The sequence below is a fragment of the Emericellopsis atlantica genome, assembly GCF_019669845.1.
Source record: "Emericellopsis atlantica unplaced genomic scaffold F5Z01scaffold_3, whole genome shotgun sequence".
In the NCBI taxonomy this organism is placed as follows: Eukaryota; Fungi; Ascomycota; class Sordariomycetes; order Hypocreales; family Bionectriaceae; genus Emericellopsis; species Emericellopsis atlantica.
Window position 1 is genome coordinate 952,669 of NW_025764705.1, and position 27,580 is coordinate 980,248.

General features: G+C 55.6%; 10 protein-coding genes across 10 annotated transcripts; 6 read left to right on the forward strand and 4 right to left on the reverse strand.

Annotated features, from left to right (window-relative positions):
• Positions 1–11: 11 nt before the first annotated feature.
• F5Z01DRAFT_322329 (fungal-specific transcription factor domain-containing protein) lies at positions 12–2,840 on the reverse strand. Its single transcript, XM_046259031.1, has 7 exons — positions 2,476–2,840; positions 1,881–2,360; positions 1,735–1,816; positions 1,203–1,676; positions 834–1,146; positions 464–780; positions 12–408 (listed from the first exon to the last, which is right to left on the reverse strand). Exons 1-7 carry the CDS (start codon positions 2,539–2,541, stop codon positions 68–70), a joined length of 2,073 nt encoding a protein of 690 aa, XP_046122097.1. The 5' UTR covers positions 2,542–2,840; the 3' UTR covers positions 12–67.
• A 1,736-nt stretch (positions 2,841–4,576) lies between these two features.
• On the forward strand, positions 4,577–6,776 carry F5Z01DRAFT_322732 (general substrate transporter). Its single transcript, XM_046259033.1, has 4 exons — positions 4,577–4,843; positions 4,903–5,398; positions 5,448–6,421; positions 6,478–6,776. Exons 1-4 carry the CDS (start codon positions 4,781–4,783, stop codon positions 6,589–6,591), a joined length of 1,647 nt encoding a protein of 548 aa, XP_046122098.1. The 5' UTR covers positions 4,577–4,780; the 3' UTR covers positions 6,592–6,776.
• A 7-nt stretch (positions 6,777–6,783) lies between these two features.
• Positions 6,784–7,656, forward strand: F5Z01DRAFT_645343 (uncharacterized protein). Its single transcript, XM_046262831.1, has one exon. The coding sequence runs from the start codon at positions 7,000–7,002 to the stop codon at positions 7,564–7,566; it is 567 nt and encodes a 188-aa protein (XP_046122099.1). The 5' UTR covers positions 6,784–6,999; the 3' UTR covers positions 7,567–7,656.
• Positions 7,621–9,819, reverse strand: F5Z01DRAFT_633178 (uncharacterized protein; the record flags this gene model as incomplete). The annotated part of the gene is made up of 4 exons (XM_046261928.1): positions 7,621–8,516; positions 8,571–8,929; positions 8,985–9,731; positions 9,782–9,819. 4 exons carry the CDS (start codon positions 9,817–9,819, stop codon positions 7,621–7,623), a joined length of 2,040 nt encoding a protein of 679 aa, XP_046122100.1.
• A 545-nt stretch (positions 9,820–10,364) lies between these two features.
• On the forward strand, positions 10,365–11,877 carry F5Z01DRAFT_645349 (P-loop containing nucleoside triphosphate hydrolase protein). Its single transcript, XM_046262832.1, has 3 exons — positions 10,365–10,597; positions 10,651–10,715; positions 10,771–11,877. The coding sequence occupies exons 1-3, from the start codon at positions 10,535–10,537 to the stop codon at positions 11,669–11,671; spliced, it is 1,029 nt and encodes a 342-aa protein (XP_046122101.1). The 5' UTR covers positions 10,365–10,534; the 3' UTR covers positions 11,672–11,877.
• A 789-nt stretch (positions 11,878–12,666) lies between these two features.
• Positions 12,667–15,274, forward strand: F5Z01DRAFT_679395 (family 2 glycosyl hydrolase; the record flags this gene model as incomplete). The annotated part of the gene is made up of 2 exons (XM_046265520.1): positions 12,667–13,179; positions 13,226–15,274. The coding sequence occupies 2 exons, from the start codon at positions 12,667–12,669 to the stop codon at positions 15,272–15,274; spliced, it is 2,562 nt and encodes an 853-aa protein (XP_046122102.1).
• An 891-nt stretch (positions 15,275–16,165) lies between these two features.
• F5Z01DRAFT_322884 (uncharacterized protein) lies at positions 16,166–18,585 on the forward strand. The gene is made up of 4 exons (XM_046259035.1): positions 16,166–16,670; positions 16,721–17,210; positions 17,267–17,510; positions 17,576–18,585. The coding sequence occupies exons 1-4, from the start codon at positions 16,377–16,379 to the stop codon at positions 18,360–18,362; spliced, it is 1,815 nt and encodes a 604-aa protein (XP_046122103.1). The 5' UTR covers positions 16,166–16,376; the 3' UTR covers positions 18,363–18,585.
• Positions 18,466–20,588, reverse strand: F5Z01DRAFT_322812 (maintenance of telomere capping protein 1). Its single transcript, XM_046259034.1, has 2 exons — positions 19,579–20,588; positions 18,466–19,528 (listed from the first exon to the last, which is right to left on the reverse strand). The coding sequence occupies exons 1-2, from the start codon at positions 20,192–20,194 to the stop codon at positions 18,570–18,572; spliced, it is 1,575 nt and encodes a 524-aa protein (XP_046122104.1). The 5' UTR covers positions 20,195–20,588; the 3' UTR covers positions 18,466–18,569.
• Positions 20,589–20,928: 340 nt separating this feature from the next.
• Positions 20,929–25,676, forward strand: F5Z01DRAFT_645359 (uncharacterized protein). The gene is made up of 2 exons (XM_046262833.1): positions 20,929–24,586; positions 24,637–25,676. Exons 1-2 carry the CDS (start codon positions 21,412–21,414, stop codon positions 25,182–25,184), a joined length of 3,723 nt encoding a protein of 1,240 aa, XP_046122105.1. The 5' UTR covers positions 20,929–21,411; the 3' UTR covers positions 25,185–25,676.
• Positions 25,677–27,116, reverse strand: F5Z01DRAFT_645362 (ribosomal protein L14 domain-containing protein). The gene is made up of 4 exons (XM_046262834.1): positions 27,004–27,116; positions 26,630–26,677; positions 26,232–26,556; positions 25,677–26,170 (listed from the first exon to the last, which is right to left on the reverse strand). The coding sequence occupies exons 1-4, from the start codon at positions 27,015–27,017 to the stop codon at positions 26,138–26,140; spliced, it is 420 nt and encodes a 139-aa protein (XP_046122106.1). The 5' UTR covers positions 27,018–27,116; the 3' UTR covers positions 25,677–26,137.
• Positions 27,117–27,580: the final 464 nt, after the last annotated feature.

Consider the following 27,580-nt stretch of genomic DNA (forward strand, 5'->3'; position numbering starts at 1 on the left):
TTCAAGTTCATAGGGCTGTGGCTTTTCAGCTTGCCTTTTGTCGCCCAACTCGAGTAATTTTATTTGGCTAGGCAGGGTCAAAGTTGTGTATGGTACCGACCCAGGCGCTCAGCGGCTCGAGGGAGGACATGGCTTCATACATGCTGGGCTCCATCGCCGTCGTATCGGACGGCCCAAATGTATCGAACCCCCCGTGTTGCTGAGAGCCAAAGTCCGTCGAAGGGGTCGGGTTGTTGGTCAGGGGGATGCCATGAAAGCTATTGGATCTATGGGCCGCGTAGAACGGGCTCTGTGCCGGTCCCTCTGGAACTGCACTGGTAGGGTCCGGCGTCATGTAGGCAGAGGACTTTAGGCTGATCCCTAGAGAGGCCAGCTCCTTATTGATGAGATTGAGAGCTCCGCCAATAACTAAGAGATGATAAGTACGGAATATTAGATGGATCGTAGGGTTGAGGTAACTTACTAGGACTATATCGCTTGACCTCATTCAGCCCCCTGATGCAGTAGTCAAGGCGTTGCAGTGCCTGGTGGTCGTTTGGAAAGGCTTGCACTTGCAGCAGGTATATGGTGGCGGCAATGTATACGCTATATGACAGGGACAGCACGCAGTAGTTGGTGCTAAAGGTCTTGCAGAAGAGGTTGAAGATGGCGATGATGGACGTCGCCGAGGTCACGCAGTCGATCAAGTACTTTTGTATCGGGGCTGGATGCTCGGCATCCTTGTTAACCCGTGTGAGCACTGGTCGGTACAGGAGGATCCTGAATGTGTGGTATAGACAGCTATTACAAGGTCAGCACAGTGGACTAGAGATCAGCGGTCAAGAAGCACATACTTGAGAGTCACAATATGTGACGGTGGCGCCATCGCAGGCAGAGACGTCGCGTCGAGGCGTAAAAAGGGCGGGAGCATGTCCCACCACTGTTGCAGCGCAGCTTCCTGCGACCGCACACATTCGTCGACCTCTTCTTCGGTATTCTGCGACATGGGGTCATACATGTGCACGAGAATCTGGTTGAAGATGACGGACAGCTGGCACATGCTCGTGAAGCACGAGGCCGAGTGCGCCGGTGTCGGTGGGTAGCTATAGGCCGGGCCAGCTTGCATGCCAAAAGGCGTCCACGGGTCGTTTTCGGCAGAGTCGTCAACTGTTCTTGTGTCAGAAGATTGGCCACAATGGTGATGCACGCCTGACAACACTCACACATGACATGGGGCGGCGAGACAGCTGAATGCTGCATCGACGGCGCCCTACCAAGGTACAGACTGATCATCTTGTCCCAGAAATAGCAGCTCCAGAAAAGCCGACGCCGAATCTCGGCTTCCTCGTCGCTCATGCTAGTGTTCAAGACCTGCGTGCCATCGACGCAAATTCCAAGATGGTCTATGAGGCGGAAGGCAAGACCACTGTAGGTCCACGCTTGCGTTGCGTTCCCAAACCCGCATTCCTGCGCGCTGAGAAGGAGGAGCGTCTGAATCGTGGGGACGGTGACGATGCCATTGCTGAGCTCCTCAAACACGAGGGCCCTTGCATGCTTCCCGAAGACGACGCCCCCTTCGTAGGACTCATCCAACAGCTGTCTTGTCGCGGGGTCGCTTTTTCCCCAGCGTATCGAGTGCGAAAGCATCGCATTGAGCAGTGTATGAGAGTAATAGGGGCCCAGTGCCTGCATGTCACCTACAGCCAGTTAGTCTATCTCAGCTCCAGACAGGCAACAAGAGGTCAATGGGCGTACGCGTGAATGCCGGTCGATAGACAAAGTTGAACAGAGGCTGTATCCAGCACCAGTGCACATTGAGAAGGTACTGAAATGGCTCCTTTGGGTCGATCGCGGTCAGCTTTACAATCACACGGGGCACAGGATGAAGATATGTTTCTCACTGGAATCTCTGAGAGATTCTCCAATGCCCGTTGCTGCCAGGCGTTGGTGACGAGGCGCTCGCGCCTCTGCACGTCGACTTCTGTCAGAGGCAGGAATCTGTTGCCCGCACCGCCTCCAGTGCGGTCGTTGGGCAGGTGGAAAAAGCTAGTAGCTCCTTGGTAGACGACGCCTCCCTTGTCGTCGACCTTTAGGCCGCGGAACCTGCGCTGCACATTGAGCTCGTCGCCAGGCACGCGACTCGACGACGGGGCATCGTGCGACGCAAAGGATGGTGGGCTCGAATGAGACGATGACGGGTGTGTCGAGATGGGAGATCTCGAATGACCAGAGATGTGGTGCCCCGCCAATTGGTCCTCAAGCTCCTTGATGCGTTGCTCGAGGCGTTGGGTGTAAGATAAAGTCGGATTCAACTTGTAGACGCACTCATCCTTTCTCGATGCACAGCGGTTGCACACGGGCTGCTCCCCGCCGCATTTGACCTGTTGAGAACATTGGCTGTCAGCACCTGGGCCTGTTCACGCACGCAACAACTGCCGGTCGATCCCTGTAGCAATCGATGGCTCAACTGGCTGGCTGGATGGCTGGCTGGCTAACCTTCCGTCTTCGACATGGTTCGCAGGAGAATGCACTCTTCTTTGTCGCTTTGGCAGAGGTCGACATTTCCGGGCGACAGTGAACAAAGGAAAAGGAAGGTGAAGCAAGAGCAGCAGACGCTCGCGCGGCGGAGTTGGCGCTTGGAATGAGCGACTTCGCTCAGTGAGTGAGCTCGATGCGAGCTTGCTTGCGCCGGACCCGGCAGCACGTAGTCTGGTAGGTCATTAATTAGAGTTGGAACCATCAATCAGCTCCGTTGCTCGCTCGCTCCAGTGAAGCGCGAAAATTCCCCGCGACGACCGCCTCATTTTGACCCCACTTTCGTGGCTTAGCGGGTGAACACGGAAAAACTACTGTTGCGCGCCCCGCCAAACCTATCGCAGCAGGAAGCCGTGTGCGGCTCCGCTATTTCTGCTAAGGACTGTTAACGGCTGCTTCAAGAGCTCAGTCGTCTCTCGACCTTCCTTTGGATCCAGGCACCAATTCCCGTGTTCACCCGCCTTTGGACGGACAAGACATGTTACTACCACTTCTAGAGCGCTTCTAGCGCCTCGAGGCTTCAATGTTCGATCTATCGCAGCGTGGGCTTGATGAGCGCTACACCTGCAACGTCCACGTCGCGAACCGCACTCGGTCGTGGTCGGGAGCTGCTCGGCAAGTGTCCGCGGGCTTTCTGTCGCTTGTAGCGAATTGTTTTCGTGCAAAACGGGCAATCGTGGATTCGTGAGTCTTTTACCGAAGCGTGTGAAGACCTAGAGGCGCAGGAGGACGACTTCTACAGGTCCATTCACAGCACACAGAAACCGACTGAGACAGACTGCACGCGTCAACTTCCGGCTATTCAGGGACTCGTATGAGATTTACTCCTTTGGAGACGCATCCCCTACGCCTAGCTCCAGCATTGTGCTCTGATGGACTGCGGGCGAATGCCGGGGTATAGGAGTCAAGCTAACTCCCTCGATACAACAATTGGTCCAATCAGTCTTGAGACTTGACAATGGGTGCCATGAACTTCGATGAGACGTATCAAGTGTGGTGCACGGTCGGCCTATATTCGACGAAGGAGTCCATGCAGCATGACTACAAGATCACTCTGAGGCCCCAACATCCTGGTCCATGAGCTTCAGGCTAGAGTCTAGAACTGGTCAGGCAATGCAGCGAGTGGTGCGTGGCTGTCGTCTCCTGGAGGAGCCCGGGCCCTACAAGTGTTTGAGCCTTGGGGAGTATCATGAGCTTGCCGTTGCGGTTTACCACCCGGTGCATTGGACAAGGCTTGCCGTTGCAGCAGTGCGCATTTCGAAGGGACTCGGTCAAGCTAAACATGCTCACGAGGAGATCTTGCGGGATTGTGCTCTCGGCGGCTTGTTGGTCATCGAATATAAGCCACCATCGACGGGCTTACAGGATAATTATTGGCAGACCACGTTATTGCCATCATCCGTGGTGCTGCGTGGGCGACAAGGTGCTGGGCCCGAGAGACGGCTAAATGCCCATTAACCGGTGCCTCTTGTCAACGCCAAAAGCTGGGGGTTGAGGCGGCTGGCCAGAGGCTGCATCTTCCATTGGCAATTGGCAGCCACATCATCAGCCTTACCCCTGTTTTTGGCATCGCAGCGTCGGGAAGAGGTCCGTTTTTCCATCGCTGCGACTTCCGGCCCCCTTCCCGGCCTAGCGTTATCAGGATCAAGTCGATGGCTTGATCAACTGCGGGCTGACGCCCGGGTTCCTGGTGCTGCGCAGGGATCAAAGTGCAGTCAGTCACCAACACAGGTGTTTCACCGCCCGTTGGCAACAAGACTTGGATTGTCGCTCTTTTGAGAGCCATCGCCATGCAAGGACATCCGCTTCCGACAGACTGTGACCCGGGGCAAACCGCCATTACGCCCCACGACAACATGAATTGAGGAATGGGACACGCATATTCATCAAAATCGGCAGGGGAGCGTGCTCTCGAGCGAGGGTTCGACACGCTTCCCCAGGAAATGCGTCCGGGGTAAAATGGGTCACTCCTCCGACCACCCGCATGGACCCCAAATTGAGCTTTCGTCTGTGGCTTTCTCCCGCCCTCCACTACGGATCACGAACGGCTGAAAGTATTCACCGGTGGGGTGCATCGGGCCCTGGCAGCTCGAGTGAGCAGTCATACCGTTTCAGATAAACATACATATCCCTGGATACTCCCTTGGTCTTGCCTGCGGATCGTCGTGCTCCTCGCGTTCATTCATGTTCTCCTTCACGAACACTGGAGTGACTTAACCGCCGATCACTTGAAGGGTCTAATAGCATTGGCTTCCCATTGCCGCCGATGGCTGTCAAGGAGAGACTGTATCCGGTGCAGCGCATCGAGTCGCTCCCAGACGACGATGGGGTGATTATCCTGGATTCAGCAGCGAAAGATCTTCATAGCTGACCTACCTGTGCGCACAGAAATATCTGGACACCGTCATTGTCGACGGCAACGAGGCCTTTGAGGAAGCCTTCTTGAAGGAACCGCCTCGAAGATTCGCAAGCGGACAGCTGTGGCTCTTTGCCTTCTCTGCCATCGGTTTCCTATGCAGCACCATGAATGGCTATGACGGCTCGCTCATCAACAATTTGCTCCAGAACCCTTGGTTCAAAGAAAAGTATGGGGTCCAGAACGATGGCCTGTGGGCTGGCATCGTCTCGTCCATGTACCAAATCGGCGGCATCGTCGCCCTACCGTTTGTCAGTCCCTGCGTGGACGGCTTTGGTCGAAGGGTAGGCATGCTGATCGGTGCTGGCCTGGTCGTCGTTGGCACTGTCATTCAGGGCTTTTCGCACGCTCCCCCTCAGTTCATGGGTGGTCGCTTCCTTCTCGGTTTTGGCGTCGCGATTGCATCGGCGGCTGGGCCAATGTACGTTATCGAGATCAACCATCCCGCGTACCGCGGTGTGCTTGGAGGTGAGCAAACTGACGATACGTACGGCAAATGTATACTAATCATACCTAGCCATGTATAACACCCTTTGGTTCAGCGGCTCCATCATGGCCGCTGGCGCATCGCGCGGCGCCCTGAACACCGGAGGCGATTACTCCTGGCGTCTTATTACTTGGCTCCAAGCCCTGTTCAGTGGCATCATCGTCTTGTCCTGCATGTGGATGCCCGAGTCGCCACGCTGGCTGTACGTCAACAACAAGAAGGACAAGGCCAGGGAGATCCTCACGCGGTATCACGGCCACGGCGACCCACGATCGCCATGGGTAGCCCTCCAGCTGCATGAATACCAAGAGCTGCTCAACATGGATGGCGCCGACAAGCGCTGGTGGGACTACCGTGTTCTCTTCAACACGGGCGCCGCCCGCTACAGACTTCTCTGCAGCATCTCCATGTCAATCTTTGGGCAATGGGCAGGGAACTCTGTCTTGAGCTACTTCCTTTCGTCTGTCCTCGACACTGCTGGCTACGAGAATGAGATTGAACAAGCCAACATCACCCTCATCAACAATTGCCAGCAGTTCGCCTTTGCCATCCTCGGCGCCACACTGGTTGACAGGATCGGTCGCCGACCATTGCTCCTCTTCTCCTTCTCAGCGTGCACAATTGTCTGGCTTGGGATGACAATCGCGTCGTCACAGTTCCAGGCCTCCTATATGGGGGACGATGCGGATGGCAAGGCCTTGTACGGCAATCACGCAGCGTCCAAGGCCGCGTTGGCCATGATCTTTGTGTTTGGCGCCGTCTATTCCGTTGGCATCACGCCTCTGCAAGCCTTGTATCCATGTGAGGTCCTGTCGTTTGAGATGCGCGCAAAGGGAATGGCCTTTTCGAATCTCGCTGTCAATGCCGCGGGCATGCTAAACCAATATGCCTGGCCCGTTTCCATGGACAAGATTGGGTGGAAGACGTACATTGTCTTTACAATCTGGGACGCTGTTCAGGTGATGGTCGTATATCTACTCCTCCCCGAGACCAAAGGCCGCACTGTGAGTGAACCAGTCCACAATGATCCAGCTTCCTGTTGTCAACTAACACCATGCAGCTTGAAGAACTGGACGAAATCTTTGAGGCAGACAGGCCTGTCAAGATGTCGACGGCGAGGAAGGAACTTGCATTCACCCGTGCTGGCGATGTTATTGAGATCAAGGGCGTTTAAAAAAAAGGCTTGTCACAGATCATGACAGGCTTTGGCCACACCACAACCTATCCATTCTTTATTGTAGGGGTAGTTTTCATATATCAATAGCGTTGTTATTCTAGCAGTAAAAACTCCTACCTTTTCTCAGTGCGACAATTGAACAATAGGACATTGAATGGTTTCTTGGAAGCAAAACGAAAAAAAAAATTGCTTGTGCACCACTCGCCTCGGTTACTGTACCTCAGTCTGGCTACAGGGTACCGGGTACACAAGTATCGCCAAGACACCCCCTGTCTCAGCGGCATCACGTTACTACTGCGCCGCAGGCGGCTGCCCAATCTCCCACAATCGCGACAATTCTACCTACCCATTGCACTCAACATCCATCATTTACACATCAGGCCTCATCAGCAATCACCGCCCGTCATGGCCATCACCGAACGCTCTGTCCCCATGGCGCTGCTCTTCAACCACGCCAACGTCGTCCTCATCATCTACACGGTGTGCCCCTTTCTTTTCCTGGACTTGAGTGGCGTCAACGTCTCCTTTTTCATCGCGATCCTACTCGGCCTCGGTCTCATTGTGTTCCTGGTGTACCGTACGCTCGCATGTCTTCGTATCTGCGCGTCGAAAACAGACAAATTGGACATTCTTTTTTACCAGGACCGCAAGGGCAGCTTCGCGATGATGGTCATGGGGAGTATATGGGCGTTTGTGGCCTTGATGGTCTTCTCCACCAGCGTGATCGATATTCTCCTCAAAGGAGAAATTTATATCCACTTCGGTAACTGGGCCAACGTCGGTGGCATCATCACGCAGTTCATTTTTGGCGTATTGATCATGGGGTCGCCTTTCACACTGGCGGGCTTGTTTGGCTGGGCTGTCACTACTGCGGTGCAAGGTTTGTGGAGGATCAGCGCGCCCTCGGAGGGGAGGGAGGCGTTGATGAGAGGACATGACGAGTGGGATGAGTGGAAGGACAACCAGGGCTGATATCGACAATATGGGATGATGTATGCGTGTATTTGCCTGACCGACGGGGTCCTTTTAAGCTAGCAGACATTCGAGCGACTCTCCTTTGACCCACCGTTTGATGTTTGCAACCTGCTGCTCATACCATCTACCGAGGGAGTCCTCCTGGACATAGCCCATATGGGGCGTCAGTAGGACCCTGCTTCTTCCGCCACTTCCCCAGTCCTGAGTGCGCCAAGGACTGTTTTTAGGTAGCGGCTCGACATCAAAGACATCCAAGGCGGCACCCGCAATCTTTCCGGCTTGAAGCACGTCAAGAATGTCAGACTCCACGACGAGGGGCCCGCGAGACGTGTTGACGAAGAGTGCCTTGGCATGCATGAGCTCCAGATCAGACTTGGTGATGATGCCTCGTGATCGGTCCGAGAGAACGAGTTGCAGGGTGACAACGTCAGAGTTCTTGAACAAGTCCGTTTTGGAAACAACCTGGAAGGTCTTGTTGCCGCCCTCGTCTTGAACGGGTAGTCCACAGCCCTTGGCTTTCTCATCAGCAGCTTCTTGTGTGAGGTTTGTGCTCCAAGCTAAGATCTTCATGCCAAAGGCGAGATGCATGATGCGCGCCACGCTCAGCCCTAGCCTTCCCAAGCCCACGACACCCAGCGTCTTGCCTGCGAGTCCGATTGCGAAGTCCGTTTGCCAACCCCCGGCCTTGACATTCGCATCATCGGCAGCAATATTCCTCGCCAACGCCAGGATCATTGTGACGCAGTGCTGAGTGGTGCTATCCGTGCTAGCCCCTCGCGTCCCCAGAGCGTTCCGCGTGTTGCTAGTACCGGCTACCGGGATGGACATGGACTGAAATGAAGGAAGATGAAGCGCTGCATTTCTCTCACCCGTGGTCAGGAGGAGTCGAAGATTGGGCAGTTGGCGAACTAGATCCTCGGGAAAAGGTGTTCTTTCCCTCATGGTGGCTGGATCCGTTCAGTATATGTACCGACGTTGTTCTCCATACAATTGTTACTGACATATGATGTTATAGTGCTGGAGCCGTTTGACGAGCTCATCTTTGGCATGCTGTGGTGTATCTGGATGAGAATACGCTGGCAGGGTATCGCGGAGGTGCGTGACTTGGAACTGGGACACATCGAGTGAGGAGAACTTGCTGACGGCAGCTCCTTGGTAGTCGTCCAGCACTGCAACCTGGTAACGGGCCATCTTCTGATAATGGGAAATACACCAGGCTTTTTGCTTGAGATATACAATGAAAAGATAAGATGCAAGATGCATGTGGACAACAGGAAGACGGCGGGTGAGCTTATAGCCGAACAGTGTCCGCGTGCACCGAGTGTGGGGTAACAGTGATTTACATGGCTCGGATGTCCGACTTACATCAAATCAACCTCGCTCAGCTGCTCGAGAGCATGCTACGTGAGGCTTACATCTTGCTAGGCATTCTCATCGCACCGTCCAACCTCACGACAACACCATTGAGCATAATGTTCTCAATCGCCTGCTTCACCAAGCTGGCAAACTCCTCGGGACGTCCACTCCTCCTCGGGAACTCCATCGCACTCTCCAAGCTTTTCCGGACCTTGCCACTCATCATGCTTGTCATGCGACTCTCGAACAGACTTGGCGCAATGGTGACCACTCTGATTCCGTGCCGCGACAGATCGCGAGCCATGGGCAAAGTCATGCTAGCTACAGCGCCCTTGGACGCTGAGTAGGACACCTGCCCCTTCTGGCCGTCAAAAGCCGCCGAAGACGCAACCATGATGACGACGCCTCGCTCGCCATCTGGTTCTGAGGCCGGTTGCGAAGCGATGTGGGGTAGCGTCTGTCTCACAAGGTCAATCGTCCCGCGGAGATTGACATTGATGACGAACTCAAAGTCGTCGAGGCTGAAGGGCTGATTATCGCGATCCAACATCGTCGCGGGCGTAGACACGCCGGCCGCAGGGATGACACCTCCGATGAGTTTGCCGGTCTCTCGGGCCCAGGCAACAGTGCCTGAAACAGCGGCACTGACACTCTCGGTCTCGAGGACGTTGCAGGTGAAGAAACGACTGCTGGGACCGAGTTCCTTGACCAGTTCCTGGCCGTCTTCTTCGTTCATGTCGAGGATCGCGACGTTGCCGCCATGGCTGAGTATTTCCTCCACGCAGGCTTTGCCTAGGCCGGACGCGCTGATGACATGAGCCCTGGCCGCAGCATGTGATGGGACGGATGGACATACCCGCCAGAGATGATGAAGGTCCTACCTGAGATTTTCATTTTGGGCGTTGAATACTTTTGAAGTATTGACTCGAGTGGCCGGAAGCGGGATACTGGATGTTGGAACTGGGCGTGAGCTTCGATGTTGAAGGATGAGCAGACAATTCTAACTGCTGGGCATGTAAATAAGTGACTTGTCTGGGCCGAGGTTAGTAGGGCGGAGATGATTTGACTACCCTACATGCTGCTGATTCGCGACTTCGCGAGGTCCATCGGCCCATTGTGGATCATATGCCGCCGCTGGGGAGGTAATCATAATACGTAAGGTAATATGATCCTTTGTTTGACCCAAGCCGGTGTATGGTCGTGTTGGTATGTATCTTTTATATGATGATCATGGCGCAAAGCCTCGCGAATATATTCGGTACAAATAAGTGTCTGGCCGCTAAATGACCACGAAGGCACTTACATGATGCGTGATAGAAAGACGATGGTACAGGTTACCCTGCCGAATGTACGGATTCTGACCGCCAAAAGCAGATTACGTAACTGGCGACCCCTGCGAATGAGCCTCGAATGACGGAGATGACCGCCATTCGCGACATGAATCGCACATGCTCAATTGCGGCCCGATAAGCTCTCCATCGACTTGCTATTACCTGGTCGTTTAATGAAATCTTTGAAATCGCCCTGCGATACCTTCTCAGTGCCTTTCCATCACAAGTGAAGCAACATTCTGCATGCGACGGCCCTACAGCTCCGAAGACTCGCAACAATGACGAGGCCGCGTAAATCATCAGGCGCCAGCGAAGAGAGCGGCGGCACGGCGCCCGAGCAGGTGAGCTTCGCCATACCGTCGCAGCGATGCTTTTGCTGAATAACGTGTCACAGGAGCTCGGGAGCATGTACGATTACCTTGCCAAGATCATATTACTCGGCCCCAGCGGCACCGGCAAGTGAGCGCAGCCCGCGATAACCGCCCTGACGAACCGAGTTTAACATCGACAACAGATCATGTCTACTGCACCGCTTCGTCAAGAATGAATGGCGCGTCCTGTCTTCGCAGACCATTGGGGTAGAATTTGCAAGCAAAATCATCAGAGTCGGCACGGGCGCCCGGCGGAAACGAATCAAGCTACAGCTCTGGGATACGGCCGGCACGGAGCGATTCAGATCTGTATCAAGATCGTACTATCGCGGTGCGGCTGGCGCCATTCTCGTCTACGACCTCACCTCGCACACGTCCTTTCGATCGCTACAGCCGTTCCTAAACGATGCACGAGCACTTGCGTCACCGAATTTAAGCTTGATGCTGGTCGGGAACAAGCTGGACCTAGCAGAGGACTCTCCCGACACCAACCTGCCGCCTTCCACACCGGGCAGTCTAGCTTCCACATCAGGCGGCACATCTGGGTCCTTTCCGTTCTCAACAACACCGGCCGCATCTGGGTCATCGCTCAGGGATTACAGCGGGTCGATCTCAGCAGGGAGCCAACAACGAGCGACGGTCGCACCCGAGGGACGCGAAGTCTCGAGCGCCGAGGCGAGTCGCTGGGCAAGCACGGCAGGGATATCAGTAGTGACCGAGGCAAGCGCCCTCAATGGCGAAGGTGTGGATGAGATCTTTGGCCGACTGGCTCGAATCATCCTCACCAAGATCGAGCTCGGGGAGATTGACCCCGATGACCCCATGAGTGGCATTCAATACGGCGACAGCGGCGGGTGGAACACGGCCAGCGATGGCGGCAGCATCAAAAGCACAATGACCGGCGCCACTATCGACGACGGAGGCATCCCTGGTCTGCGCAGACGTAAGAGAGGCAAGAGCAGAACGCAGAACTGGGGCTTGAGGGAGTGGGAAGAGGTTTTCACGTTGAGCAGTAATCGTCGACGAGGAGGTGGGTGCTGCTGATGAACGGGCTGGGCCCAGCTGTGGCCCAACTGTGGGAGATGGGGAGCGCACTTGTTGGGCTAGATGTGCAACTTGCTTCTGTTCTTTTGGCGAGCGTGTTTGCTACGATCAATTTCGACGTCCTTTACTCTGCCGATCGATCTCACCTGCATCATGGTAGTAATCAATTAATGAACCACCGGCAAGTACTTTGAACACATAAATCTTGCGACTGGTCCTGGTTCCCGGACGCTACCTTCTCGGGCGCTAGGGCGGACTTTGTAATTCCTGCGGCGCGGTGTTGGGAATTTCCTGGCCAGCGAGCCAAATTCTAGTGACGATTGACTTTCTCGGCCGGACGTGGCGCTTCAAAGAGAAAGCTTCCCGCGCCATGCCAAGCGCTGACGGCGCCAAGCCACGCGCGATATTTGTACGGCTTTCCGCCCACGGTAAATCTATCACCACTTGTTGGTCTGTTGTAGACACGGGGGTTTATAAGACCGTCCGTATGTACAATCGCGGGGAGCACAGAACATGATGTAAGTTGGGACCCCACACCGTTTACAGCCGCCGGATGATGAGAGAAGGAGCAGATGGCTGTGTTTGCCGTCAGAGGCATGCGTTCTTCGGCGATGAAGAGCTACTATCCATCTCACCAATGATCGATTTGAAAGACCGCTTTCCAATAGATACTAGTTGGCGCTCTCCTTGACAGACCGGTGATCGCCCGGGTGAACAACCAACACGGAAAGGGAAAGAGCCCCTCATGACCCCGAATCCTAAGTTAGAACGCGGGGCCCGCTTCATACTTTCGGAGAAGGAGCCACCACAGGCGTTCTCGTACAAGCAATAGCAGGTGCTAGCCTAAAAGACCCACGGCCATCTTATTAGCCTGAGGGTATAAACCAAGCCTTTCTCTGCCTCCTTGAATTCGCTTTCTCATTCTTTCCCTACCTTCTTCTTACACTGCACTCGATTTCTGGCACAGGACGTGGTTCGTCTCACACGTCAGCATTATGAAGCCAACAAGCACCGTTGCCATTGACAAGAACTGGCAATTCAAGGAAGCCAAGAAAGCCGACTCTGAGTACCTACCCGTTGGTCAGTTTCCTACCAACGTTCACCTCGACCTCCTCCATCACAAGCTCATTCCCGACCCCTACATTGGCAAGAATGAGCTCGAAGTGCAGTGGATTGGCGAGACCGTCTGGGTCTACAAGACCACCTTCACAAGCCCTAAAGACCTAGGCAAGTCCCAGGCCTTGCTAGCTTTTGATGGGCTCGACACCTTTGCCACCGTGGAGCTGAACGGACAAAAGGTGGCCGAGACTGATAACATGTTCATCCCCGTCGATGTCGACGTTACCAATGTCCTGAAGAACGACGGGGGCGAGAACGAACTGGTCATAACTTTTGACAGTGCCTACCTCCGTGGCTGGAAGCTTGTTGAAAAGTACCCTGACCACAAGTGGGGTTGCTGGAACGGCGATGTCTCGAGGCTCGCCGTGAGGAAAACACAGTACCACTGGGTAAGAGCTCTGGCAATAATATTGTGACCATGGCTGATCAAAGCAGGGATGGGACTGGGGCCCAGCTCTTCTATCTTGCGGTCCTTGGAGACCTGTCAATCTGCACATCTTCGAATCGCGTATCACCGACTTGTCCGCGAGGATCAACGTCCCCAAAGACCTAAAGAAGGCCGAGATCTCGACTTGTGCTCTGGTCGACGGACGTGCTGCCACTGTGAAATTCGACATTTCTCTCGACGGAAAGCAAGTCGCTTCCAAGACGGTCGATGTGGCAGACGCTGCGCGTGCCAAGTTCACTATTGAGGACCCTGAGCTCTGGTATCCCATTCGTTATGGAAAGCAGCCCCTGTACACATTAAAGGCGACTCTTCTTGACGGGCAAACTGAAGTTCATTCTTCCGAGAAGCGAATTGGTCTACGGAGGTCCGAGCTTGCTCAGCGCCCTTTGAAAGACCAGCCCGGAACCAGCTTCTTCTTCGAAGTCAACAACATTCCTATCTTCTGCGGCGGCAGTGACTGGATCCCTGCGGATAACTTCATTCCACGCATCTCCAAGGAGAGATACTATGACTGGGTGAAGCTCGTGGCCGATGGCAACCAGTTTATGATCCGAGTCTGGGGTGGCGGCATCTACGAAGAACAAGCATTCTACGATGCCTGCGATGAACTTGGCATACTGGTGTGGCAGGACTTCATGTTCGGCTGTGGCAACTACCCAGCATGGCCGGAGATGCGCGCCTCCATCAAGAAGGAGGCCGAGGAGAACATCAAGATGTTGCGACACCATCCTTCCATCGTCATCTGGGCCGGGAACAACGAAGACTACCAATACCAGGAGAGCGAGAAGCTCACATATGAGCCGGACAACAAGGATTCCGAAAGCTGGCTGCAGACTGATTTCCCGGCTCGTTACATCTACGAGAAGATCTTGGCCGATGCGTGTGCTGAGCTGATTCCCGATACGTACTACCACTTTGGAAGCCCGTGGGGTGGTAAGGATTCTACCGATCCGACGATTGGCGATATCCACCAGTGGAATGTTTGGCATGGCTCTCAGGAGAAGTATCAGAACTTTGACAAACTCGTCGGACGGTTCGTCTCCGAGTTTGGCATGGAAGCGTTTCCTTCCGTCAAGACAATTGACGCCTTTCTCCCGAAGGGCAAAGACGATCCTGACCGCTACCCTCAGTCCTCCACAGTCGACTTCCACAACAAGGCTGACGGTCACGAGCGCCGAATCGCCCTGTACTTGGTCGAGAACTTCCGCTATGCGCCAGACCCCTTGGAGCACTTTGTCTACTGTACGCAGCTGATGCAGGCCGAGTGTCTTGCCTCGGCCTACCGTTTGTGGAAGAGAGAGTGGCGAGGTCCTGGGCGGGAGTATTGCGGTGGCGCCCTGGTCTGGCAGATCAATGACTGCTGGCCGGTCACTTCGTGGGCCATCTGCGACTACTACCTCCGGCCCAAGCATGCCTACTACACCGTTAAGCGTGAGATGGCACCCATTTCCATTGGCATGACGCGTCGCGAGCACAAGCACCCCAAGAACAAGTACACTCGCGTGGATATCGAGACCAAGATTCAGATTGAGATCTGGGGCTCGAATCTCCAGCTCGAAGACCTCAAGGTGGACTGTGTTGTCAAGGCGTGGGATGTTGAGACGGGCGAAGAGACCTTCTCTAAAGAGGTTTCTTCGGGCATCGAACTTCCTGCCAACCGCTCCACGGAAATCATCGCCATGGACGTCCCAGTCGAGAAGAAGGACGCCGGGCTGGAGATGCGCACCGTTGTCGGCGCGTACTTGTACCAGAACGGGAAGCAGATTGCCCGGTACGTGAACTGGCCCGAGCCCCTCAAGTATGTCCACCTGCAAAAGCCGAAGCACCTCAAGACGGAGCTGTCAAGCGATGGAAAGAGCGTGTCTGTGTCCGCTGAGTTCCCCGTCAAAGGTGTTTCTTTGGAATGTGAGGATGACGACGTCAAATTTGATGACAATCTGGTGGACATTGTTCCAGGGGAGGTTGTTACCGTTGGTGTCCAGGGGGCAAAGAAGGATACCAAGATCACGACCCAATACTTGGGCATGTTGAGCTAGATCTAGAGCCTCGGATCAGATTGCAGAACAAAAAGTACTGGGACATTCTTGTACAGCCGCTGAGCGTCCGCTTCATCGTGAACGTCGTAATGATTGATCGGGTTGGTAAAGACGAAGCCTCAGACACGCCGGGCCGATCCGGTAGGCGATTATTAGCGCTCCGTAAGCGGTAAGGCGGTCAGGGGCTGGCTGGACGCTGCACACACTGGCTGCCACTGAATTTTCTGCCGCCACCAAAGGTGTTGCTCTCTCCATCTCGACAATTCGTCGTTGAGCAAGCAACCAACGCGCTCTTGAGCATCGCGCGATTCTCTCATAGCGTTATTGGCGTTCAAAAAAAGGCCAGCGCGTCCCTGCTGTGGCCCAAGTGGGCTATGTGATACACAGGGCCTCGCGACGCCGTACAAACGCTGCCTCAACTCATCCTCCTGGCTGGTCCCTCCAGAGTCCAGTCGAGGAGACACCAACATCGCAGCGTCCATGCCCAGCCACTCGTCCTTTGACGGAACCTCACCACGAGTCTTCCTTGTGAAGATCTTCCTCGCGAAACACGTCTTGTGCGACGCGTGGGAAGTCGGCTGGCTAGGCGAATGAGCATCCTGTCGAGGAACCCCTCGCAAGAGGCAACCGAGAGGGATGCTCGTGCTGCAAGAATAGATTTCTGGGCCATCATAGTCCATGCCCGTCTGGCTCTTGATGCCATCTCACACGGGCGAGGCTCCAGGCGCTCCTACATTTGTGATTCTGATGTGTTCCTTTTTTGCATCAGCTCGACGTGAAAGCCTCTGTAATTACCCACTACGGCGCGACCCATGCGATATTGTGCACACGCTGATATCCAAGTGTTTTCAGCACACCATTCCCAGCGTGTGTTTTGAAAATGGGATTGTCTGTCGTGTTCTGTGTGGATAAGGTACTAGACTGATGCCATGCAACGCGGCTCCGGCGGCGGATGTGCCAGAGACGACGTCACTGTTGCGCTCGACCTCACCTCAGTGTCTTTGCAACAATGCATTAATACTTGATTCTGATTGTCACCCGTGAACGCCTAATTCCCTACTCACAGGGCCAAACACCAGCAGTGCGTAGTACTGCGTATGAAATGGCACCGCAAAAGTCCAAGTTCGGCCATCTGCCTCTCAGCACAAGCGGTCCGGTCGACTGCGCCTTGACGGGAGCTGCCCTGCTCAACACGCCTGCCTTCAACAAGGGCTCGGGGTTCCCAGAAGAGGAGAGGGTCAAGTTCAATCTCACCGGGTTGCTACCCCAGGCTGTTCAGACGCTGGAGCAGCAGGCCGAGAGAGCATACGAACAATATGCCTCCAGGCCAGACAATCTCGCCAAGAACACGTTCCTGACCTCGCTGAAGGACCAGAATGAAGTTCTGTACTACAAGGTCTGTCCGCACCTTCCTTTCCATCTAAAACGTAGCCTGATTGGTCAAAGCTTCTGGAGGATCACCTGCAAGAGGTGTTCAGCGTCGTGTACACACCCACCGAAGGCGATGCCATCCAGAGGTACTCGAAGATCTTCAGGAGGCCAGAGGGTTGCTATCTAAACATCAACCATCAGGAGCGCGTGGAGCCGGATCTCGCGCAATGGGGCAACGCAGAGGACGTGGACTACATTGTCGTCACAGACGGCGAGGAGATCCTCGGCATCGGCGACCAGGGCGTGGGTGGCGTCCTCATCTCCGTGGCCAAGCTGGTTCTCACGACGCTCTGTGCCGGTCTCCACCCGTCGAGATGTCTGCCCGTGGTGCTCGACTGTGGAACCGACAACGAGGAGCTCCTTTCTGATGAGCTCTACCTCGGCCTCCAGCACAAGCGCGTCCGAGGCCAGAAGTACGACGAATTCGTGGATACCTTTGTCAAGGCAGCGAGGAAGCTGTACCCCAAGGCCTACATCCACTTTGAGGATTTTGGCCTCAAAAACGGTAAGCCCCCTTTCACAAGAATCGGGGAACCGCATAACTGATCAGTGCATCTCTAGCGAGGAGATTCTTGGACCTGTATCGCCCCAAAATGCCGTGCTTCAACGATGATGTACAAGGAACCGGCTGTGTAACTCTCGCCGCGATCATGGCCGGCTTGGATATAAGCGGCCTCCATCTGAAGGATATTCGACTGGTTGTATTTGGCGCCGGATCGGCTGGTGTGGGCATCGCAGACGCAGTGAGGGGTGCCATTGCCACCGAAGGTGGTATCAGCCACGAAGAAGCCGCGAAGCAAATATGGTTAGTGGGCAGCAACCTCGGCTGGTGAATTAATCTTGGCTGTGATGGATGACTGACAAGCACAGGCTCATTGACAGACCGGGGCTACTGACCACTGATACCGAGGTGTCCGATGCTCAAAAGATCTTTGTCAAGGACGCCTCGTCTTGGTCCGACAAGTCAACCGATCTCCAGTCCGTGGTGGAAACTGTTCGACCCAATGTTCTCATTGGTACATCTACAGTACCCGGAGCCTTCACCGAATCTGTAGTCAAGGCAATGCACAAGAACGCCTCGCGACCCATCATCCTGCCTCTATCCAACCCAACCCGTCTTCACGAGGCAAAGCCGGAAGACCTCCTCAAGTGGACTGACGGCCAGGCTCTGGTAGCCACTGGTTCACCCTTTGATCCCGTCAAGGGTCCCTGGGGTGAGAATGGCAAGGAGGTCAGCATCGAGGTGGCAGAATGCAACAACAGCGTCGTCTTCCCTGGCATTGGTCTTGGCGCCGTCCTGTCGCGCGCCAGCCGCGTGACGGACAAGATGCTCGTGGCGGCCGTGCATGGCGTGGCAAGCATGAGCCCCACGAAGAAGCGTGATCAGAAGGCGCCCCTGCTGCCAGACGTGCTCGAGGTCAAGAAGGTCAGCGTGCGCGTGGCCCGGAACGTGATCCAAGCCGCGGTCCAGGAGGGCGTGGCCACTGAGAGGGACATTCCTGAGGAGGACGATGAGCTGGACGAGTGGATTCGGGAGCAGATGTGGGAGCCAAAGTATAGGCCATTGCGATATGTCGAGCCACGCACAGCGACGAGGGCAGCCAAGGGTGAGCTGAAGAAGGCGGGCACTGTGGTGAGAGACGATGTCTCCAAATGAGCTTGCATAACCAGTCAATATCAGAGTTCGGCTTGGTATACCTAAGATCCTCGTATATCATTGTAGACTCATAAATCGATCCCATTGACTGCGGTTATGCCCCAAGAACATATCGTGAGCAGCAGTGGAGGTAATGGACTGCTTGATATTAATAACAACATGGAAACGCTCATAAAGACCCTGGATTCCGAGGCCGCCATAACAAGGCTAGATCACACCGGCTCTGGCCGCTTCGCCAGCATTGTCAAGAACGACATCCTCCATTCTCTTCTTGCCCTTGCCAAGGCCGCCCTCGCCAACACCCATCCGCCTGGCTACGTATCGTTGAGCGACCACGCCGACAGACAGACTCAGAAGCTCCTCGATCCACTCGGCAACCCACTCCCGGGGATCGACGCCACCACTGGCGACAATTTCGCGAATCTCGTCAGGCAACTCATTGAGATCAGTCGGAGTCTTGGACTCCTCTTCGCCGGATGTCGGCGTCAAGAGAGCTGGTGCATCAAGCCAACGCACCCACCGCGAGGGAATAGCCTGGCTGACAGTGGCATAGTGTATATCGTGGACGGGGTCGAGGATGTAGACGGCAAAGCAGACCTCCTCTTCAGCCTGGTCTTTGACCGCAGACGCCTCCTTCTCTTGCTCGGCAGTAGCACTGCCGGCGAACAGCTTCAGCTCACCATCCATGGAAATGGCCTGCACGGACAGGAATAGGTCCGAGGTGCGCACGGGGTTGGTCTCGCTGACGGCTTCGGTAGCCCTGATCTTGGCCTCGTCGATGCCACCGTGCGCAGCAAAATACTCAGCGGAATAGCTCTCGGCACTGGCACGGCATAGCTTCGTGCCCTCTGCCAATCCCTTGACCAGACCCAACTCACGCGGGGAATCGACCTGGCGCCACCAAGGCCCGTCGTGCCAGCCAGCCGAGCCATCGCTGGATCGTCGCGAGGCGCTCTCTGCCCCACGCTGAACGACCAACAGATCTCCTCCCTCGACTTGCGACATGACGCGCGCGAAGACTCCATGAATCAATGGGTCCAGCGAAGGGTATCCGACGAGGTCATGGGTGATATGAATCAGGAGTCGTTCGTGTGACCCAATTGGGGGTGCCAGGGTGTGTAAGATGTTCGACAACGTCGGCATGGCCATGTGGCGAAGCTCATCACCTGGTGCGCTGTTAGTTCTGCATTCAGTAACAAGACTGGTTCTGCCGTACCATAGTGACGGATGGCTCCCACGTCGATCTGGCGGAGGCCCTTGACTTGCTCCGCCCATTTCTTGGCTTCCTCGTTCTGCTGGATCTCCTTGTACGCAGCTTCGGCCTGTTTCATAGCCGCATTGGCCGTCGCTGTGGCTGTAGAGATCCATCCCCCAAGCCATCCTCCACCGCTCTGCTGTTGTTGTGGTTGCTGGGCAGCAGGTGCTTGCGCTGTCTGCTCGACGGGACCCTTCTTCTCTGCTTCGTGAAGCTCTGAGCTTGTGGCGCTGGGTGTGAAGCTTGCCCTCAGACTCCTTGCGCTGTCTGTCGACTTTCGTCCGACGGCGGCAGCAGAGGCCTTGTCGTCTGTGACGGGGGGCGTCGCAGTCGACCGCTTGCCGGGGTTCACGCGAGGGGTGTGTGGTCGGGAAATAGCTGCTTGCTCAGGCGGGGACGCGAGCTCGGATTCGAGGTCGGCAAAGAGATCGTCTGCCTTGCTCTTGGAGGCCGCTGTTTTGGAAGTTTTGGATGCTGCGCCAGAGGGTTTCTTGGTCTTGGCGTCGTCGCCAATGCCGGAGAAGAGCTCGTCGAGGTTGTCGTCGGCGGCGGGCGCCTTGGTTTTCTTGGAAGCCATGTTTGATGGCGCTGGGTGATATCTGAAGGCGATCAGTCAAGTGGTGCGTCTTATAGTTGCTCTCTGTCAATTCAAATGGTGACGAGGTAGCCAGAGTTGGGGTGTGCTGTTGTAAATTCTAGTGTTGGAACGTTGGAGCTGTCGTGGGTAGTGCAGCAGCATTCCCAGCAAGGTGCATAGATCAGCCGCTTGGGCACCTTGGTTGACGTAGACTTGTAGCCCACTCTTATCACGTGTTAAGCCTTGGGAGTCGCGATACTGCCAGCCACCACGAATCCATAGCTATGAATCTTAGTAGTGCTAGAGTGGCAGCGACCTTCGACCCAGAACTTCAAGATCCTCAAACTTATGTTTCAATCTCTTGATGTCGCAGCAAATGCTCAGGTGAGCTCAGTGCAAGTCAATGTTCAAAGGCATGGGACTGGACTTATAGCTGCGTCACGGGAGCTCGGGGTTGGAGGCTAGTCCCAAGATGGAAAGGCGAGGTACGGATGTGTGACGTGAGTGGTCAGTGGGAGGCGTGGGCAGCTGGCAGAACTCCGGACAAAGGGGCTCAGGGGAGTCGCTCACTGTAAGTGCCAGTGGACTAGCCCGGCTGGGGAGGCTGGATCAAGCCAGATCGATACCCGGCCTGGACGTCCGGCGCTGTCATTGGCTGTCGTGGCCTTGGCGCACCCCACACTCATGAAAGTTGAGTCGGTCGGCCGGTATTGTGAGTTATCCAGGCTCGAGCGCTCATCAGAGTCAAGGAGAGAGATGAACCAGCCTGCTCGCCATCCGAACGACTGTGAATGCTCACGTCCACCCTCTTCTCCCTCGTGTATCACGCACCAGCCCCTTTTCTCTCACTGTCACCCAGCTCTGGATACATACCACGCAGCGACGACACACTGCAAACACACGTGTTAGTCGCCGTCGCTCGCCTGCCAGCAAATCTCTGCGTAGCCTCGCTCCGTGTATACCACGCCAAAGGCAGGCTGACATCTCACCAACACCATCAATTAACATTCACACGACCCTGAGAGACTCTGCGGCACACAGAGAACACTCGCCCACTGGGAGCTTTTCATTGGTCCTTCTGCTTCTCTTTGTTCCCTGGCCCCTTGTTCGCGTCGACGTGGACTGCCCGTCCCGTTCAAGATCCATCCAGCGTTACCAATTCAAACGTTGGCCTCATCACCAGCACTGCCGACGGCTGGCGCACGTCACGACATGACATGTCAAATTCCCATCAAGGTGAACAAGGTCGTCGACATTCTTCTGTGAATTCGACCGCCTCCGCAATCATGGCGGAGAAGCAAGAGGGCCATTACCTCACCAAAGAGGAATGTGCGCCAAAACAGGATCCCTTTCAACATGAGCCAGCCAAGCTCATTGTCTCCCGTGAGAAGCCGCACAACTGGATGATCCAAGATCGCGCAGAGCGTGAAGGCGTCCTACTTGACGCTCAAGGGGAATTGATCCCTGATACTGCTCGGCAATCACAGTCAGCGTCACAATCGCCAACCCTTCGCAGGCAGTCTCGCTCGTCAGCCTCGTTCTCACGAGCTTCTGCTGAGATTGGTGAACCGAACAGCCCCAGCAAAGGCGGTCACACCTTACGCAGGAAACCTCGCGTCAACTATGCCCTTGAAGCTGAGCAGATGGAAGATGGACCCATGGTGCCGAATTCGACTTCATCAAGCCGCCTCAAAAGCCGTGACAATCACTCGGAGGTCGAAAATTTCAGACTGAAGCAACAACAGCACGGGGCACTGGTGAAGCAGGAATTTAAGCATGAGCCAGAAAAGCACACATGCTCCGATCTCTGTGAGCCAAAGAAGGGGCAGCCTCAGCGCATATCCTGTAAAGGCGCGATTTCGATGCTTTCGATGCCGTCTGAGCCCATCGAGCGGTACGAGATTTACGGTGACACATATCGTGAGCTCCACGGCAATCGCAGGCTCTTCAGCGAATACCGACCTTACATTATTAACTGCCAAAAGTTGATCAAACCAGCATCAGGCGGCTGTTTCTACGTCACATGGTTTGGCATTGAGGACCAGAAGTTGACCAGCATGGACTGGAACCAGCGATCAACTCTGCTGAGACTTGCTGTTGAGCCAACCATTACCAAGGGATTCTGCGACGCCGATGTTCCACCCTGGGCATTGGGTCGCATGTCTCGACGCGAGGAACTCCCAGGGCTACAGTGGAAGTCCATCGAGCCTAGAGAGTATGGCTTCCCCTGGGGTGAGATAGATGCCCTTCCCCAGAACCATCCCGTCGAACCTGGATCCACGTCTGAATCCGCAACCAAAACATCCACCCCGACGCCCATCGATCCAGAACTAGCAGAACCTTCCGGCAATGGAAGTCGTGCCGCGACCCCAAACAGCACTAACACGTCAATCAATGCCGAGCAACGTCCCGCAGCCGCGCAAGAACGGGACCAGAAGCTGTTGGGGAGCAAAGGATCGTCACCCAGCCACTCCCGGCCAAATGAGCAGAAGAGCGTAGAAGAAGCAGGGGGGGGGGAGCACAAGCCTCAGGCTGAATCTGAGCACCGTACCAAACAGGAATCACCAGACGCCAAACTTGTATCGCCACAACCGTCCGAGATACCGCGCGTACCTTCTTCAAGCGACTCAGCTCTAAGCACAGACCTGAGCGACGAGCATATTCGCTCACAGCTGGGGTCACTCAGATGGTGCGCAGAGCAGCCTCGGCCACCCAGTCCGTGGGGTCACTTGACACCGTATGTTTGGGGCGAGTACTCTGTTTATCCTGAGCAAAAACCCCGACCTCAGGAGGAGGATGCCGCTAGTGACGAGCAGTCCCCCGAGGAGAAGGAGTCCGGAAAAGACAGTGGCATTGACCTCGATGCCGTCGCCGACGACATGATAGACGCGCAGGGTCCTCCCACTGAACTGGCAACGCCTGCGCTCAACACTCCGACCCGCGGATCGCCGGTTCTCGACGCTGGTGAGCTCACATCGTTCAATTCTCCGGTCATCGCGGCGGACGAGGTGGACAGCAACGATACGTCCGAGTCGCAGGAGGCTTCCGTCGCGAAATTGAAACACTACAAGCTCCGCAAAATACAGGACGTCGATGTTTTTCTCAGCGCGGCCGAGGACTACCAGGACAAGTCCAACGAGGAACTTCTGGCTCTGGCCTACGCACTGACGGACTGCATGAACACTTGGCAAGAGGAGTATGCCGAGGAACAAAGGCGGGTAGACGACTGCGAAAATGCAGAGCGGCGCCGACTGGCTGACAACAAATACGAGACCCGCACCAAGGACCTGGGACAAGAGGGCATCAACTGGGAGGAGCCTGACTTCCAGGTCAAGGGTTACAAGGCAAAGGCAAAGGAGGCTGTCGTCACCGAGACGCGCTACCTCCAGGCCCAGGACCGCATCATGGCCAGCGCCTATGGCTTCGAGTACGATCCGCATCCGTCCAAGATTGGCAAGCAGAACCCCGAGATGCAGCAAGCGGGCTTCTCCACGCGAGGCCGATCCCTGCGCAACCAGCCCAAGCCCACCGTCAAGGCCACCGAGACAGAGGGCGTGACTGGCAAGAGGCAGCGCAAGCCTGTGCAGCTGTTCGAGCCGGCCGCCCATGATGCGAGCCGCGCTGCCACGCCCGTCCCAACCTCGGGCCGTGGGCGCAGACGCAAGAATGCCGACGCTGATATCGTCGACGGCGGCGAACCGTCATCTAGCTTCAATGGCGGGAACAACTCGGATGCGGAGACGCCAGGTACTGGACGCCGCAAGCGTGCGGCCCGAACCAGAGTGCGCAACGACGATGCCGACTCCATGATCCAAGATGAGCGATATGAGGCGCTCAAGCCTGCTGCAGCTCGTCGCAACAGAGGCAAGGTCACCATCAGGGCTGACCACCAACCCTCTGTTCGCGTCAGCAAGGCTGATGGCCGATTCCTCATCACCTTTCGACTTCCCCAGTCTGACAAGCACAGACGACCCTCGCTGCCTCTCAGCGACAACGGCGAGTCTCGACCGTCCACTGCCGACTCAGCCGCCACTGTTGAATCAAGCTACTCATTCAGGCCGAACCGTCAAAAGCGTTTCCGCGCTGCGCTGGAGGACAACCCTGAAAGCGCCACCGCGCCTCCCCGGAAGAGAGTCCGTAAGGCTGGCCCGGATGTTGGTGACCGGGATGAATACATGGAGACGGTCATCCCACTTCCCGCACCAGACTTGAGTCAGCAGAGCCATGCCCCGAAAGCGCCCAAGATCAAGGTGCGTCGTGGTTCCAAGGGTCCATCCCCCGAGACGCGCACAGGCACCCCAACGTCTCAACCCACGACGGAGGGTGGCGATGACTCGTCTAAGGAGTATCGAGCCATGACCAAGTCAGAGAAGATGTCCGCGTCCATGAAGAGTAAGTTGGTATTTTTCTGTCTCGGACCCGTCCAACTAACAGCGCTCCAGACCGTTGGGCCAACGGGAACATGGCTGGTGCCGTCGAGAAGCGCAAGGCCACGCTCGCAGCCAAGAAACTGCAGCAGGCCGCCGCCGAGCAGCGAGTCGGTCCTCTCGCCCCCAAGCCAAAGGGCAAGCCGGCCAAGAAGATGGACCAAGTGCCTCTGCCCGGGGAGAATCCAGCCTTCATGCATTCTCGCCCCGTGTCGCAGCCGCCACCGCCTGCCCATCAACATCATGAGATGCACCAGCCTATGCATCACCAGCTGCCGCCGCCGCCGCAGCAGCAGCAGCAACAACAACACCATCATCATCAGCCACTGCCTCCGCAGCAGTATGCGGTCCAGCCTCCTCCGCACCATGTGCAGCAAGCCATTCCCCCCCACTATCCTCCTGAATATGCTCCCGGTCACCAGCTTGGCCATCATCAGCACGCCGTACATGGCCGACCTACGCATGCGCCTCCACCGGGAATGCATCCTGCCCAAGCCCAGCAGAGCTTGCCTCCCGGCTATCGACCGTTCGGTCACCACGAGTACGCACCATACCGGGGATAAAAATACCCCGATTTGAAAGACAAGTGTTACTTTGCAAGTGTCAAACTACGCAATAATCATAGCAAGGCGAAGAATGCCTAAATCTACTCATGTCAGAGACATGTCTTCACTGCCCTCGACCTGCAATCCCATGTACAAACAACACAACCCTCCTGGTTAACCCGTCTGGTCGAGGCCCAGGAGAGGACGAAGCGAGCACGCACGCACGCACACGACACGCAACGAATTGGAAACTCAGCAGCAGCCTATTGTCTACATTGGCTTATTTTGTCAGAAGTCTTTCTCTACTGACTACTTGCATCATGGGGTGTCAAAAGGCTTGACACCGAGCGATTCTTCTGTAGCTCCACTCCAGGCTCACTATGCTTTCATCACCATGGGCACTGCGAGGGGGCTTTATCAATGGCGTTCAGGAAAGGAAAAGAGCAGCATTTTTTACTTTTGGGGGCCTCAGTTGGAATGAATAGTATACGCGGGCAAGATAGTAATACCATGTCCGGATCTTGCATTCACCTCGTTGTCAGTACATCTTAACTTTTTCATCCTTCTGCCCGTGCAGGCAGTGGCGCACAAGGGGCTCGGAACATGCCACCTACACACGACGGCTACGATCACACGCGAGCAGAGGTATTGAAGTTTTTTGTCCTTGATGTGATGCCCGATATGAATCACCCTTTACACGCCGCGACCGAAATGCAAAGCCCCTTGCCACCTCAGGAAAAGACACCCACTTCCCAATCTCCAAAGACCCGTCTGCTGTCCATCCATCCCTTCATTGCCCGGAGATAATTTCTCATCTAGAGGTCGTAAAACAATTTTTTTTTTTCGCGGTGGAAGCATCGACGGGTTGTGGTGGACTGAGGTTGTGTTGGGGACATAGAAAATTCGTGGCTTTCATCCTCTGTGTATCTCCATTCGCCGTTTCAATTTCGCTATCGAAGAAGACCCCCTCCTCACATGACAACACCAGAGTTGGAGGCAATACGCTGTCAGAAGAATTAGCAGGCAGATTCGCGGCCGACGAGGGAGTGAAGAGCAGAAACTTACGGGCCACAGCTCAGCAGCCTCCTTGCCCACGGGTCCGGTGATGGCCGAGCCCTTCATCTCACCCTTGGGGTTGACGATGACACCGGCGTTGTCCTCAAAGTACAGGAAGACACCGTCGAAGCGCTTCCAGGGCTTGGACTGACGGACGATGACGGCGGGGTGGACCTTCTTCCTCAGCTCGGGCTTGCCCTTCTTGACGGTGGCCATGACCATGTCACCGACACCGCCGGCGGGGAGGCGGTTCAGACGCGCACCGATACCCTTGACGGAGATGATGTACAGGTTACGGGCACCGGAGTTGTCGGCGCAGTTCATGACGGCACCACTGCAGGACACGTATTAGCGACTGTTGGTTTCGTGGGTTCTCGGGGGAGATCGGATTCGTCGTCCAAACGTACACAGGGAGACCGAGGGTCATCTTGAGCTTGCCACCGGGGGCACCACGCCTGGGAACGTTGTCAGTATACTCTGTTCGTTGCGGCGTGTGGTCTGCAGCAGCAGAAGACACCTGACGGCTGGCGATCCCGACGATTGACGATGCGACACAACTCCTGGCCCAAAATTTTCGACGTTGTGAGACCCCACGACAGCGACAAGATTCAGCAAAGCGTAATGTGGACAAGCAATGCGCCCTCCTCCTCCTCTTTCAAAACGTGTGTGTGCCTTCCCCCTCCCTCAAGGCAATTATTCCACCTCTTTTGCATCGTCCATCGTCGCGAGATAAAATCGCCAGTCGTCGTTGTGGTCCAGATAGAGCAGCGGCGGCACTCACGAGGTCTTGGCCATTGTAGCGGTTTGTGTGTTGTGTTACTTCGTGGGAGAAATAAAACAGGTGCCCTCGTCTGGGATGGTATTGTCGTCGTCGGTGCGGTGGATTGGCGGTTGGCAGGCAGTTTTTCCGGGCGAAAAATTACTGCGGCCAATCTGTGGGGGGAGAAACCCTAGAGCTGAGCGGACGTGTGCGCACGTGATGATGAGTAAGATGGTGGTGGGGTGTCGGAGAGCTAGGATGACTCAGCATCGGACCGTCGCTCGGGATTTCGGACTCTTCACGTTATGTATCTCTCACCTTTTCCTGTCATCAACAAATGACATCCACGCGAACACGTATGAACCCTCAATTGGTGCTCTTCTCAGAATTGCCCTTTCCAGGGGCGCCCTGCCTACATAGAGTGCCGCCGGAAGCTGCTTGTGTACATGTATCGACATGGGTCCTCCACGGCGCGAAGTGCTCCCGGCTCACGTTCAGCGTGGCGTCAACATGGAAACATGCATCGATTCAGCGAATGGACAGTGCGAACGTCAGATAGCGTTGCTCGTTCCAATGACAATGAGCGTTCGCCATTCCA